The 13,560-nt window shown below is 38.8% G+C and overlaps 1 protein-coding gene across 1 annotated transcript in view; it reads left to right on the forward strand.

The window, feature by feature from the left end:
• KCNB2 (potassium voltage-gated channel subfamily B member 2) overlaps positions 1-13,348 on the forward strand; it is a 187,429-nt gene extending 174,081 nt beyond the window's left edge. Inside the window, exon 2 of the mRNA XM_075705496.1 lies at positions 11,186-13,348. Coding sequence (XP_075561611.1) covers positions 11,186-13,348 — 2,163 coding nt within the window. The remainder of the gene's footprint in view (positions 1-11,185) is intronic.
• Positions 13,349-13,560: the final 212 nt, after the last annotated feature.

The raw sequence follows: 13,560 nt of genomic DNA on the forward strand, positions 1-13,560 counted from the left end.
GAAACTGGTGGAAATTTTTATAACACATCTACCTCTAACCAAATCAATTTTCTTTCTTTATTGATTGGATTAAGACTAGAATCTTATTTAAACTGCTGCACATTTTTTTCATCCCCTAGAATTAACCTTCCCTAACAATGTATTTAACTTTTAAGGTTTTATTTAAGAAAAGAGATTCTAAAATTTCAAAGTTAATCAAGAGCAATATGCAGTGAACTATGCACAGAAAAAATACTTTAAAATAGCAGTAGGAGACTGAACAATTAAGCAGTTCCCTTCTTTCATAGGGAAGTTATGAATGGATTATCAAGTGATCATCATAATATTTGATGACTCTGCTATCAGTATGTTTTGGTAGGATTGTTGTGTAGTTAGAATAATTAAACTTACTGTAAAAGAAATTAATGTATATTAACTATCTCCTTAATAAAACATACAGAAAAGAGAAAATATTAGTTATGGGGAATTGAATATTGTTTAATGATTTATAACAAGATAGTCACAAAATAAAAATATTATATTTCAGGACTTGACTCTAAAGTTAAATCAGTGTTATTTTTTAGATATATTTATAGTAAATTTTATTAATTCAAGGAGCTGAAAACCCCAGAGAGTTAAGTCCTTTAGGTTGTGAATGGAAAATGTATAGATGTAATTTCTCCCAATGGGATAGGATTAATTCCCTCCAAGAAATGCAGAAAACTAAAGGCTAGTAAACAGGTTCGTCTATTTTCTTAAGCTTGATCTCTCTCTTTTTTTTTTTTCTTTTTTTTTTTTTAATTTATATTAAGTAAGTCCATAGTCCCCATGGTTATGGGCATAATCTTTGAAGCATGAAATGAGTGTAACTAATAAATCAATGTCTGCTAGAATTTGATAGCATCCTAAAACATGTGATACGATATGAAAGGTTCCTATATTTCTGTTGAAGCTATAGTTAATATTTTAGATATCATAAATGTGAGCCTATGTAGTTAGGAGAAAAAGTATCATATTGTGTATATTTTCAGCGGAAGTCTAAAATGGTTATAGGGAAAAGGGAGAAAGAAAGGAAAGTTGCCTTACAGTTAGTGAAAAAGATGACACTCAAGATATGCAGGCCTTTAACTACACATGACTGTATTGCAAAAGAGGAAACAACAGACTGGATTCATTTTCCTAACAATTTCTCTGATTCCGCAAGTGTGGGAAATACTGGCATAAGCTTTATATAAACCTATAGATTGATGTAGACATTTTATATAGAGCTGCAGTTCTGAAATATGTATAGAAATTGACACGAAGCCAAGACAGAAAAATTATTTTAAAAGTGTGAGTAAAGATTATGTCTGAATTTCGTGCTTGTCATAATTTCAAGTAAGGCTGAGTAGCAAAACTCTTTGATAGATAACAGCAGTCTTCAGGTGGGAGGTCACCCTTACTCACTGTATTATATTACTAAGAGACAGCCTCAGTCAATGGTAAAAAGATGATAGAATGAGAATTGTTTAAACAATAATCTTAATAAGGTTATCAGCAAATTAGACTCAAGTGTACAGTCCTGGTTAATAACCTGAGGTCTCAGCTGTAAACCAACTCCATTGAAACTAAATGGCAGATACAAACATTGAGAACCAAGAAACTTAACTTCCAGTTTCCAAAGCATTTCCTTTTGAAATCAGTTACATCCAGCTTTCTGTTTTAAGTTGAATATTAATATCAAAGTGTCTAGCGTCAGAATAAATCTGTACGTCAGGTGTGTTGATTCTCCCCATTACATCCATTCAACAGCCTATATTAGAACTTCTCAGAACTCAACAATTGGCCGGTGATTTTTCATTCCCCCTGCTTGCTTAGCTCCACCATGTTTCGCCAGGTGTTTTCAGTAACTTTTTTAATGGCGACATTTCCCAGCCTACTTCAACGGTATTTTGTCTGAGAAACAAATATTGTGCCAGCATTATCTTTATTTTGCCAGTATTGTGTTTATAAGTTGTACACGTCCCATACCTTCACGTTTTGAAGGGGACAGGACAAAGGCTCCCGCAGGGACCGTGGCTGCACCCGGGCAGCGCGGCGCCGGGCCCGCATTCAGCACCGGGGCGGGGGACAGCTCCCGCGCCCGCCCCGCCCCGCTGGGTCCTATCGCCCCCCCCCCAGCCCCGCCTCCTTTGCGTCCCACCGGCAGCCCCGCCGCTTGCTGGACACAACCTTGTTGTTTGCGTTCGGGGGCGGGGTTGTTTGGTTTTGTTTTGGGGGTTTTTTTTTGGTTTTTTTTTGAAGCGTCCCACCGGCAGCCCCGCCGCTTGCTGGACGCAACCTCCTTGTTTGCGTTCGGAGGCGGGGTTACTTGGTTTTGTTTTGGTTTTGTTTGGTTTTGGTTTTTTTTTAAATGAAATTCCTGGTAATGAAGCCAATGTTTTGTGCATGCAAGGAGCACAGAACAGACCTTGATTATGGTCTGCCATGCAAAAGAGTTGGAAACTGCAAGCTCTTTTGTCATGACTTAGATGGAAAGTTTGAAGATTCTAGTACATCCGCCTAAGTAATAATAATCAGCTTTCACCACTGACCAAAAATTAGACCGCTAATACGAAACATAACCTAAACATAAGAAACATTCCAGCTGTGATCATCAAAAGGTTTAGAAAGTTTCTTATTGAGGACAGGCAGGGACTTTAATAAAGACATCTCATTCATTTTTGATAAATTTATCTAACTTTTCTTACACACATAGGCAAATTGTTTCATCTAAAAACACTATTTAGGGAGCTCAAAAAGCTCTGCAGACACAAAACTATTTTATAAATAAAACCTTTAACATTACTCTGGAAGTTAGGTTTTTTTGTGTTACAAATTACATCTGTAATGGGGAGTTAAATCTCTCCCATTCTAATAGAGCAAAGAAAGCTTTAGCTAGATATACATTTTATTTTCACTGTAGCCTACATTACATTAAATGATTTAACTGATTAAACCAGTTACACTATAATTTCCAGGTACCAGCTCCACTTCTGTCAATAATATGACAGACAAATTCATGGGCTTATCCAATTCCTAGTGAAAAAAATACAGCAATTCCCACTTACTTACTCCGGATCTGCCATTTCTCCTACATTAAGTCCTAGTGGGCAGTTTCCTATTTATCATGAAATAATTGATTTCATGTTTCCAGCTGAGATAGCCTTTTGCTGTTCAACAAAAAAAATAATAGAACTGACTTGATATGGATTTTAATCTGGTAACAAGCCTAAAGTAATGCTCATTAGCTTTGTGCTAAATAAATAGTATTCAGGGTTCTCTCCACTGATGCTGAACTGGATACACGTGCCTCTTCCCAAATTATGAAGACTGCCTTCATCTGTGACTACTTAAGGTCTCCATCTTTGCCAGTCTAACAGATCCCCCCAGTATTATCCTCTACTTTTGCTCATAATTATTTACAGCAGGTTTCCTCAGGGCTGTGCTGAAGACCCAGCTAATAGTCCCACTTGCAATCCATTGCCTATTACTTGTACCTAGTGCAGTTTCTCTGGTCTCCAAGATCTCTGCCACCAGTTTTTGGTCACAATATTTAGTAAATACACCCTGCAAATTTTAGACATTTTGTACTTAATTTTCTACTATGTAGCTAATGTGCCACCACTGTTCTAATAGACCTTAATGGCCCCTGTGTTCAGATTCATGGAGATTCAGTCCACATTCCCCGGGTTCTCATTTTCCCCTATTATCCACTGGAAGATTGCCTTATACCAAGCCATCTCCACATTCAGCCATAATCTGCTCAAACCCACATTTTACTAAATCCTGATGCTGAAATTCTAGGTGGTGCAAACCCCAAGGTCATCCTTCCCTAAAGCAATAATCAAGTCATTAAGTAAATTCAGTTTGCCCACCACAGAGTGCAGGAGGGATGTATTCTATTACTGTTATTCTAATAGCATAAATACAAAACCCAGTAATTTACCTGTAACAGAATGCAGGAGAGATGTGTTTTATTACTATTAATTTAAACCAGAAGTATACCAGGCTGCTCTCAAAGAACACAGGATCCTTTCTTAAGCAGATTTATTCCCTCTGAGAGTCTAGGTATTCTAAGGCAAATATTACTCTCTGGAATGGGAAGGTCAGCACAAAGTAGAAGAGGGATAGATACGGAACGGCTTTGTGAAAAAAATGGAGTTCACGCAGGGCTCTCAAGGAGGAAGGATATCAGCTACACAGAAAGGCTTGATGACTGAACTTCTGAAGTGAAGGACATGCCAAGACAGTAGTAGTTTCTCAGGTCAGGTAAACCTACCAGAGCCAGTTTCAAAATACCTTGCTTAGAAATAGCTGTGCTTGAAGAACTTCGAGTGACCTAGTGGTAAAATCTCAGCTTTAACTACCTGTTATTACCCCTCACACTAGACTTACCATCATTATGATCATGCTGATGTTATCATCATTAGTCTCCCATGCATACTGGAATTGGTATGCAGCAAACTACTACCTCCCTTGAGCCTCCTCAGACACAGACCTGAAGGACACCGCGTTACAGAAGCAAAGGCAGTCCCTTCGACTGCCTGCCCTCAGCTTCACTACTACACACGTTGGCTCCCAGTCTGGGTGATCTTGATAGTACAGCACATCCCTGGACATATGCCACTTAAGAAATGACTACTTAGGTAGAGTCACCACGGAACTTCATGGAACCATGAATAAACGTCTAGAAGTACTTGAGTTCACTAGCTTAATGGGAACTTGGGTGTCAAGCTGAACTGCAGACACAGCAACGGCTGCTCATCTACTGATGAACTAGTAGCCACTTCTCATATATAAAGATATGATAGGGAGTGTCTGTGGAGCTAGTCATAAAATCTTTAGTGAAAACCTCCTAAACTAGCATTTCTAGACTAAGCTTTTAAGGTGACAGTCATCCCAGTACAAAGAGACAAAAAGAAAAAACTGTGCATCACTTAGGCACCAGATAAGTACGACACTAAGAGCTTAACCTTCATATATGGAGGTTAATGTCAGGCTTAATGAATATCCCTGAAAGATCAACGAAGAACATTCAAATTGAGTCCTTAAAAATATTAATAATAATGATCTAGGAAAAAGTGGAAATGAAAGGTCAGAATTCTAAATAATGTCATCAAGGAAGGAGATCAAAAGCAGCAGAGAGAAGCTGTTCAGTGATTACACATGCTGTCAGAGCCATTATCAGAAGTGTTCCTGAAAGGGCAACTGTGATAGAGCTGTAAGCTGAACTAAATTTATGTTATTCTGTTAAATTATTACCCTCTCCTCCATCTTATTTTTCAAAAATTAAACACTGTATTCTATGTGGAACTGTTAGACCTGTGCCAGGACTCTGCAATCAGAGGTTATTCTAGAGAGGTAAAAAGAGATGAAAGGTGTACTCTGAAAGGGTAGATGTGCATAAACAGTGGCAATTTTCCACTTGTAATGATGGTTTGCATGCCCTGTAGGATAACTACAAAGGATGTCTGTTTTGAGACTTTATGGCAGAATCATATAAACTTCTTTCTTACTATATCATGAAATTCTGTCTTCATTCTTGCAAGTACTGACTCAGCTTTAATAATGACAAAGCGGAGGCTGAGGTCAGAGTACCTGACCCAACTGGAGGTTGATGTCTTATTTATTTCTCAGTAATAGTTTTAGGATAATTTTCAATTGGTACCTATATCTAGTTTTAGTAACTGGCAATGAATTATTCCATGACTTAAGACAGGGAGTATTTGCAAACATATACAATACATCTATTCTTACATAATTTTCAGTGTTTCAGAACTATTAAGATTGGCTAGAATTGGCATGCTTAAGGCTTGCCATAACTCTGTGGCATTCCAGTTTGGACCAAAACCAAGTAGGGTTTGTCCCTATTTGTCTCCTTTTTCATGTCTCCTGGACAAGGACCTTATGTTAATAAAGAGCACTAGCCAGTAAGGGCCATACCCTGTTATCAGTAGCAAAATGTCTTGCCTCTGAACTTTTTCAGTGTGGCCTGTTGAAACTTCGGATTCAAAGTAACAGACTTCTAAGTCTGCCAGACTATTCATGATGTGAGCTGTGACACACAGGTACACATTTTGAGTGCAGAATTGCCAGCAGGCAGGTGTGAGCTGAATACAGTCCTCTCTGCAGAGCAGCACAATGTAGTATCATCAACCAGAAGCAAGAGGTGATGCTTGTAGCTGGGAAGTCGCAGGGACACAATGAAGGGAGACCATGAAGAGACCAGAGACAGAGATGCTGTCTCATGACCTTGTTCTGCAGTGTCTAGCAAGGAACAGCGGTGGCAGCTGCTGAAGACAGTGACATGATGCTGTAGTGATAAGTGCTATTATTAGGTGGTAAAATATCCTTGTACTTACCCAGTTTGTACAAACGTAAGAATGTGCTTCTCCTTTGCATTGCCAAAGGGAAGTTTAATGGCCCCTTCCCCTAACTATCTACAGACTAATGTCCTGACTATTCTTGAAATTCCTCATGAGATAATGCTTACAGTTGTAAGGCAGCTCAATTTGTAGTGTTGTCTTTGCTGCTCCAATGAGCATGTTGTTTGGACGGTCCCAGGTGTCAAGAACAGGAGACACACGGATTTAGGCTGATGTTCAAGACTGTGCTCCTACTGAGCAAAAGTTTTTGTTCCATTCAGTTACAAACTCAATATCACAATCTGAAGACTGTTGACACTACAGGATGCTGCTGATTTAAACTGATTTCCATAAACTTCCCATCAAGCCTACAAATATGTCTTCCACTTTCATGGGCTTACTCCCTCAGAGAAATGAAAACCTCCATGATCTGACTTTCTGCTTCTGCCAGTGTGGCTGTGAGTTGGTGGATTGTCTGGGTGCAAGCTGGGAGCTCTGTGCTACAGGCTAAGGACACGTTTATGCAAGATACAGCACGGCCTGCTGGCTACAGCACTTGGTAACTCTCAGGTTTCTCTGAAGAACCTAGACCAACTTCAGCTATCTATCTGCCCAAATCTAGATCTAGACACCTCTTTCCCAAGAGCAGATGCTTCTGAGAATATATGAGCTAAGTGCCCAAGAAACTTGATACAGTTCTCCAGAAACTGTTATCAGAAGTCTTTCAAAAGCTGAACGATGACTATTTTTTCTGAGTTTTTTTTAAAGCCAGAGCTAAAGATACTGCCAGAGCACTTTATTTGAAGATAATATCATACCTTTGAATGCAGAAAGATAATAATATGTAACAGTCTGATAAATTTCAGTGCCTATGGAGGCTAGAGGTTTGACAAGTAATGAGACTGTATTGCTGTCTGTTATTTAAATGGTCTAGATCCTACCCTAGAACCCACCCTAGAACAAAAATGAAGGAAACAACATTGCTAACACAGTTTTACCTATTGAAACCTATTTTAATCAAATATACTGCACTGGCTTTTAGATATGGCTCAACTGAACTTTCCCTGAGCAGCTATACTTTAGTGTGAACCTAATATATACTTTTTCTCTGCTTTATATAGCAATAACACTGGCATGTCAGTCAGGTCAGGATCAGTTGTTGCAGAACTGCAAGGACCAATTTGAAGCCTGTTCCATTACATCTTTCTTTTCTACCTCAGTTTGTATGTTCATTCTATACAGAAATCCTCACAGTGCTGGCAATAATGAGTAGTGAGATGAATGCACTGGAAAAAAAAAGCCAGTTTTTACTGGCAATTTAATACTGGGAAACCACTGCATTTTCAGATTGCTACCAGTTCTTGCCCCCACAAAAATCAGAAAGAACAGTATCTGGAGTAGCCTGTTAAGAATGCATCGGTAAATCAAGGAATGTTTTACTATTCATTGCACCAGCAGCACGTTCAAATGTCTCATATCCAGCCCGTAAGAAAGGAATTTAAATATGTCCATTCTTTTAGAAGCATTTTGCAATTTATAAGGAAATATTTTTGAAGTTTAATAAGAGTTGGATTTTTATGTGTTTTTGTAGAACGATAGCTGAATTACATAAACTGCCAGAATCTCTCATTTAAACAGAATATTGTTTATATTCTGAAATGCAGATTAAATATAGTATGCCAAGAATTATATAGCTAAGCTGTGGTCATAGACTGATTACCTGGAGTACGCAAAATTTTCCAGGCATTTCAGTCCAGAATACAGTTCCAGAAACATGCCCAGAGCACAGGAAGTTTTGCTGGTAAAGATTCAGTGAGCAGAGGTTTTATTTACTCTTCTGTATCAGCACAGCATAGATAGACAAGCAGATTGCAACAGGCCTTTCTTATAAACTCAGTGTCTCCGTTAATATAAGCTATATCTGGTCTATGAGGATTTACCAGCGTAACACTATCTGCAAAGTGTTTTTTATGTGGACTCAGAATAGGGAGTCCCTTTTTTTTCCTTCTTCTTTTTCTCGTAGTTGCTAGTGTTCTTCCTAGTGATCCCCTGCCATTCTTTGCCTAATGAGTTGTAAAATCTAATCAATTGCAATAATTAAAACATACTGTGTGTGGAATGATGCACAACTTTAATTACACAACAAAGTCCCAAACAAACAAAAGCTTGAGATTCTTACATTAGAAGAAAGCAAAATAGTTTCTTTTGCTGTAAATTTTTTTCACCAGGAACAGACTCATGCTTATAGATGATATGTATAAAACACTAAAAATCCCAGGCCTGCAGTTCTGTAGATTTTATTAAAATAGCTGGCAGAGTTTAGGCTTGTGTGTTACCAGCATGTGAATGAATGGCTGGAACAAACAGATAGATGGTTGTTGTCAGGAAAACACCCTGGGAGGCAACTCTGAACAGGAAAGTTTTGTATTCAAGACCTATAAAATGCATGGAGTTATAGCATTGTCACACAGTGTAAGAAGGGGTGCTATATATTGACTCACCTCTTTTCAAGGATCTTTTGTATGCTGGTGAACATTTAGGCATAAAATAAATTCCCTATGGCAGACTGAAACGCCAGAGTTTCCTAATTAAAACCAGTTTGATGACAATCAGGCAGATACATTCTCATGATTTTATTTTTTTAAGAACAACGCATGTCACGTAATTGCGTCCTTGTATTGTACAACTTTTTCCTATGCTGTTATTTACATTGTGATACCGGCCCCAACGAGGAAACAATGAGTTTGACAGAAACTGCAAGCTCAGTAATTCAGATCTGTCCCATGTTTATTTGTTCTTTGAATTCTCAAGTATAATTATGTTACTGAGTCTGGTGGAGAACTCGAGCATGCATTAGCTATTTCACAGTAATTTCAGTGAAGTGGAGAACCTAGTATACTTTATTTAAGCTTCAAACTTTTTCACAGTGAAATCTGATACAGGCAACTTGCACAGTTTGAAAGGTAGTTATTGCTCTCCAATAGCATTGCCTTTTCTTTGACCCTGTCCTAGCTACAGAACCTCACCAATTTCATTATTCAGTCCTGCCTAGGTATGCAGTGTTATTGCCTTGATTCTTTGCTAAGATTGGCTTCTTTTGCTGTTGTTTTGAAGGGAGGTATAGCCCTTCTAAATCAGATAGATTAACCGGCGTATGTTTTCTGAATGGGCTGTATGAAGGATGAAGACAGGTGGTTCACAACCTACTTGGCAGGAGAAATAAATGGATCTTATTCCTCCAACAAATATGGCTGAAAGAAAAAAAAAAAAAGGCAGAAGCAGCGCTGGTAGGGATAGATACAAATCTGGTTGGAATACTTCAAAATATGAGAGGTGCTACCTGTTCTGTACTATTATTAGCTGAAGAAGGCCAAAGATAGCACATAAGTACAAGATGATGCCAAATACGGACCCTCACACCATGAGCAATTTCAGGTTGTGCTTAAAGAGCTGAAATTGTGCTTAGTAACCCCTAGCTGAAACAGGCTTACTGCTATTTTTCTCAAAGTTACAGTGAGGTGGCCTTTTCATCTCTGGAGCTGTTACCACCACTGTGACCAATCTCTCCCCATATACTCATCACACCTGCATTCTGCTTAGCTGCTTTTCCCTCTTCTTGGGTGTTACAGCAATTTTGTCAGACTTAGTGTGTCCTTGGAAGTACACCAGACATCACCAAATGGATTTAACAGCACTCTGAGAAATGAGAGCAAATGCTTTTATGAACGAGCTTAAACTGAGCTTTAAGACAGAAAACAATTTATTTTAGTATTTCTAATAGAAAACTGGATTTACTTAAGACTTCTAACCAAAACAATGTATTTTTTCCAAATAAAGTGTTGTAACGATTTTTGCATCACTTCAACACTTCGCACACTATCTTAAAGCTGCCCGTATTCCTTTCAGTATAAATAACTACATTTTGTAGTAAAACCATTAGGTTCTTTGATATATTCATTTCTTTTCTCATAATATTGGTTCTGTAAATGAGAATGACCAGCTATTCCAGGCAAAATGGAAGGCTGTGAGGTATGGAGGTGCCTGAACTTTATCAAAATGAATGACAAAATATTTCAGAAAACCTATCTCCTGAGACAGAAATTGAAACATTATTTCTAGGAAGCATTCATCTACTTACACATTTTAATCACAATGAGAAACTGGGTTCACCTTCATACTACTGTTTACTTTTCAACGTCTTGCTCTCAACCTAATTCAGGGCAAATACCTTCAGTTCTTGTAGCACCTGAAGTTTGTCTAGACATGACAGTTTGGCAGGACTAGTCTCCTGAACAATGCTTCTTGTTTATTTTTCTTAACTTTGACTTTTGGCTCATAAATTTACACATGGCTAGGAAGGTGTGCACTATGTAGTACTAAATTGACAGCTTACACGTGGTATTTAGCAATTACTTCTCCACACTGTGTAAAGTTTTACATAATTGCACTTAATGTAGAAAATTAATAATGTTCTGCACATTAGCAGAACTTTATATCCTTCACTTGGTAACTTGCAATAATAAATATCACCTCCCATTGTAATTTAAAAATGGTGAGACCAGTCATGGCTTGCTTTCTGAAATGAATTTGCTTACTGCAGGCAGTAAAACCATCAGGTTTTGACAGTGTCTAAGATGATTCTAATGTTTTCTCTCGGTGCAAAAATCACAACATTAAACCAAAACAATGAATGCAGCAGCCAAAGCAGCTTCTACCATTCTGAGTTTATTTGACACATGCACATTTGAAAGGATTTAAGCAAGCCCTGACAAATACACTTGTATCAGTCTAACCAAAACATTGTTTATTTTGTTTTACAGATTTTGGCCATTGTGTCCATTCTGTTCATCGTACTGTCCACTATTGCTTTGTCTCTTAACACACTGCCAGAGCTTCAAGAAATAGATGAATTCGGGCAGCCAAATGACAACCCTCAGCTAGCACATGTTGAAGCTGTGTGTATTGCTTGGTTTACCATGGAGTACCTTTTGCGTTTTCTGTCCTCACCAAATAAGTGGAAGTTCTTCAAAGGCCCATTAAATGTCATTGACTTACTGGCTATCTTGCCATACTATGTCACCATCTTCCTCACGGAGTCTAATAAAAGTGTCCTGCAGTTCCAAAATGTCAGACGTGTGGTTCAGATATTTCGCATTATGAGGATCCTAAGGATTCTTAAGCTCGCCAGACATTCAACAGGCCTTCAGTCTTTAGGTTTTACGCTCAGGAGGAGTTACAATGAATTGGGCTTGTTGATATTATTTTTAGCCATGGGAATAATGATATTTTCGAGTCTTGTATTCTTTGCTGAAAAGGATGAGGATGCTACAAAATTTACCAGTATCCCCGCATCATTCTGGTGGGCAACAATCACTATGACTACTGTAGGATACGGTGACATTTATCCTAAGACGTTATTAGGTAAAATAGTTGGAGGACTTTGCTGTATCGCTGGAGTGCTGGTCATAGCCCTGCCCATACCAATTATTGTGAACAATTTCTCAGAGTTTTATAAGGAGCAGAAAAGACAGGAGAAGGCAATTAAGAGGAGAGAAGCACTTGAACGAGCTAAAAGAAATGGCAGTATTGTCTCCATGAACCTGAAAGATGCCTTTGCTCGCAGTATGGAAATGATAGATGTAGCAGTAGATTCAGGTAAGCCTGGAGAAGCAGCCAACCCAAAGGAGACACCTGAGGACAACCACCTGTCCCCAAGCCGGTGGAAATGGGCCAGAAGAACAATGTCCGAAACAAGCTCAAACAAGTCTTATGAGAACAAATACCAAGAAGTTAGTCAACAAGACTCCCACGAGCAATTAAACAATGCCGCAGCATCCTCCAGCCCACAGCACCTCAGTGCCCAAAAACTGGAGATGTTGTATAATGAAATTACTAAAACTCAGTCTCAGCCTATTCTTAATGCTGGTTACCAAGACCAGTCAGCAAAGCCACCTGTGTATGAAGAAGAAATAGAAATGGAAGAAGTTACAGGTCAGAGAGATCCGTTGCCAAGTGGACCTACAGACATCATAACAGACATGAGAAGCACATCCAGTATCGACAGTTTTGCCAGTTGTGCGACCGACTTCACGGAAACGGAGAGGTCTCCCCTTTCTCTGTTTCCTGGCTCTCACTTGCAAATGAGATTTCCAGCTGATGCTGTTAACCTGGAAGACAACCAAAGAGTAAGGAGTTCTCAGTTTATACCGTTCACAAAAGACAGAATGTTTTCTCCAACTGATGTCACCTTTGACTACAATCCAATCGACAGAGCTGTTATCAGTGATGGCAGTGGATCCCAAACTGTTTTGCGTGGTCATTTGCATTTAGACACTGCCACGGAAAGCCCCAAAAGTTCCCTGAAAGGTAGCAACCCATTAAAATCCAGATCCCTTAAAGTTAATTTTAAAGACAATAGAGGTGGTGCTCCACAAACTCCACCGAGCACTGCAAGGCCGCTGCCAGTAACGGCAGGAGCAGACTTCACACAGGCCACCCCTCAGCACATCAGCACCATTCTCCTCGAAGAAAATTCACCCCAAGGTGAACGACCTTTACTTGGTGCTGACGCATCAGCACTTTGTCAGGGACCCGTTAAAAAATCATCCCCTCTCTTTCCCAAACAAAAGATTTTCACTTTCCCTTCAAAAGAGAGGAGGAGCTTTACTGAAATAGACACTGGAGAAGAAGAAGAGTTTATGGAGTCACATGGTATAAAACATGAAGAGCAACAGGATAACAAGACACATTGCTGCGGGGATAAACACAGTGATGGCAACCATTTAACAGAGGAGCCACAGGTCAGCTCTTCACCCAAAAGCATGAGCCACAACTGTACCCAAGACATTTACCATGCTGTGGGTGAGGTAAAGAAAGACAGTAACCAAGAAGGTCACAAAATGGAAAACCATTTATTTGCCCCAGAAATTCATTCAAGTCCAGGAGAAACTGGTTACTGTCCCACACGTGAAACTAGCATGTGACTAGTTATAAAAGCAATAAAAATACCTTTTCTTAAACACAGTTAGTAATGCCTATGAACTAAAACATGGAAAGCCTCAAAAAAAAGTGCATAAAATGTTATTTTTGCATGGCATGAAGAGTTGTTTAGTTTAAATACTGTTTAATTTAAAAAAAAAAAAAAAGACTGCTTTTTGTAACAAACTGAAAAAAATGGGGAAAAAAATGACTCAAG

The sequence above is a fragment of the Pelecanus crispus genome, chromosome 2 (genome assembly GCF_030463565.1).
Source record: "Pelecanus crispus isolate bPelCri1 chromosome 2, bPelCri1.pri, whole genome shotgun sequence".
NCBI lineage: Eukaryota > Metazoa > Chordata > Aves > Pelecaniformes > Pelecanidae > Pelecanus > Pelecanus crispus.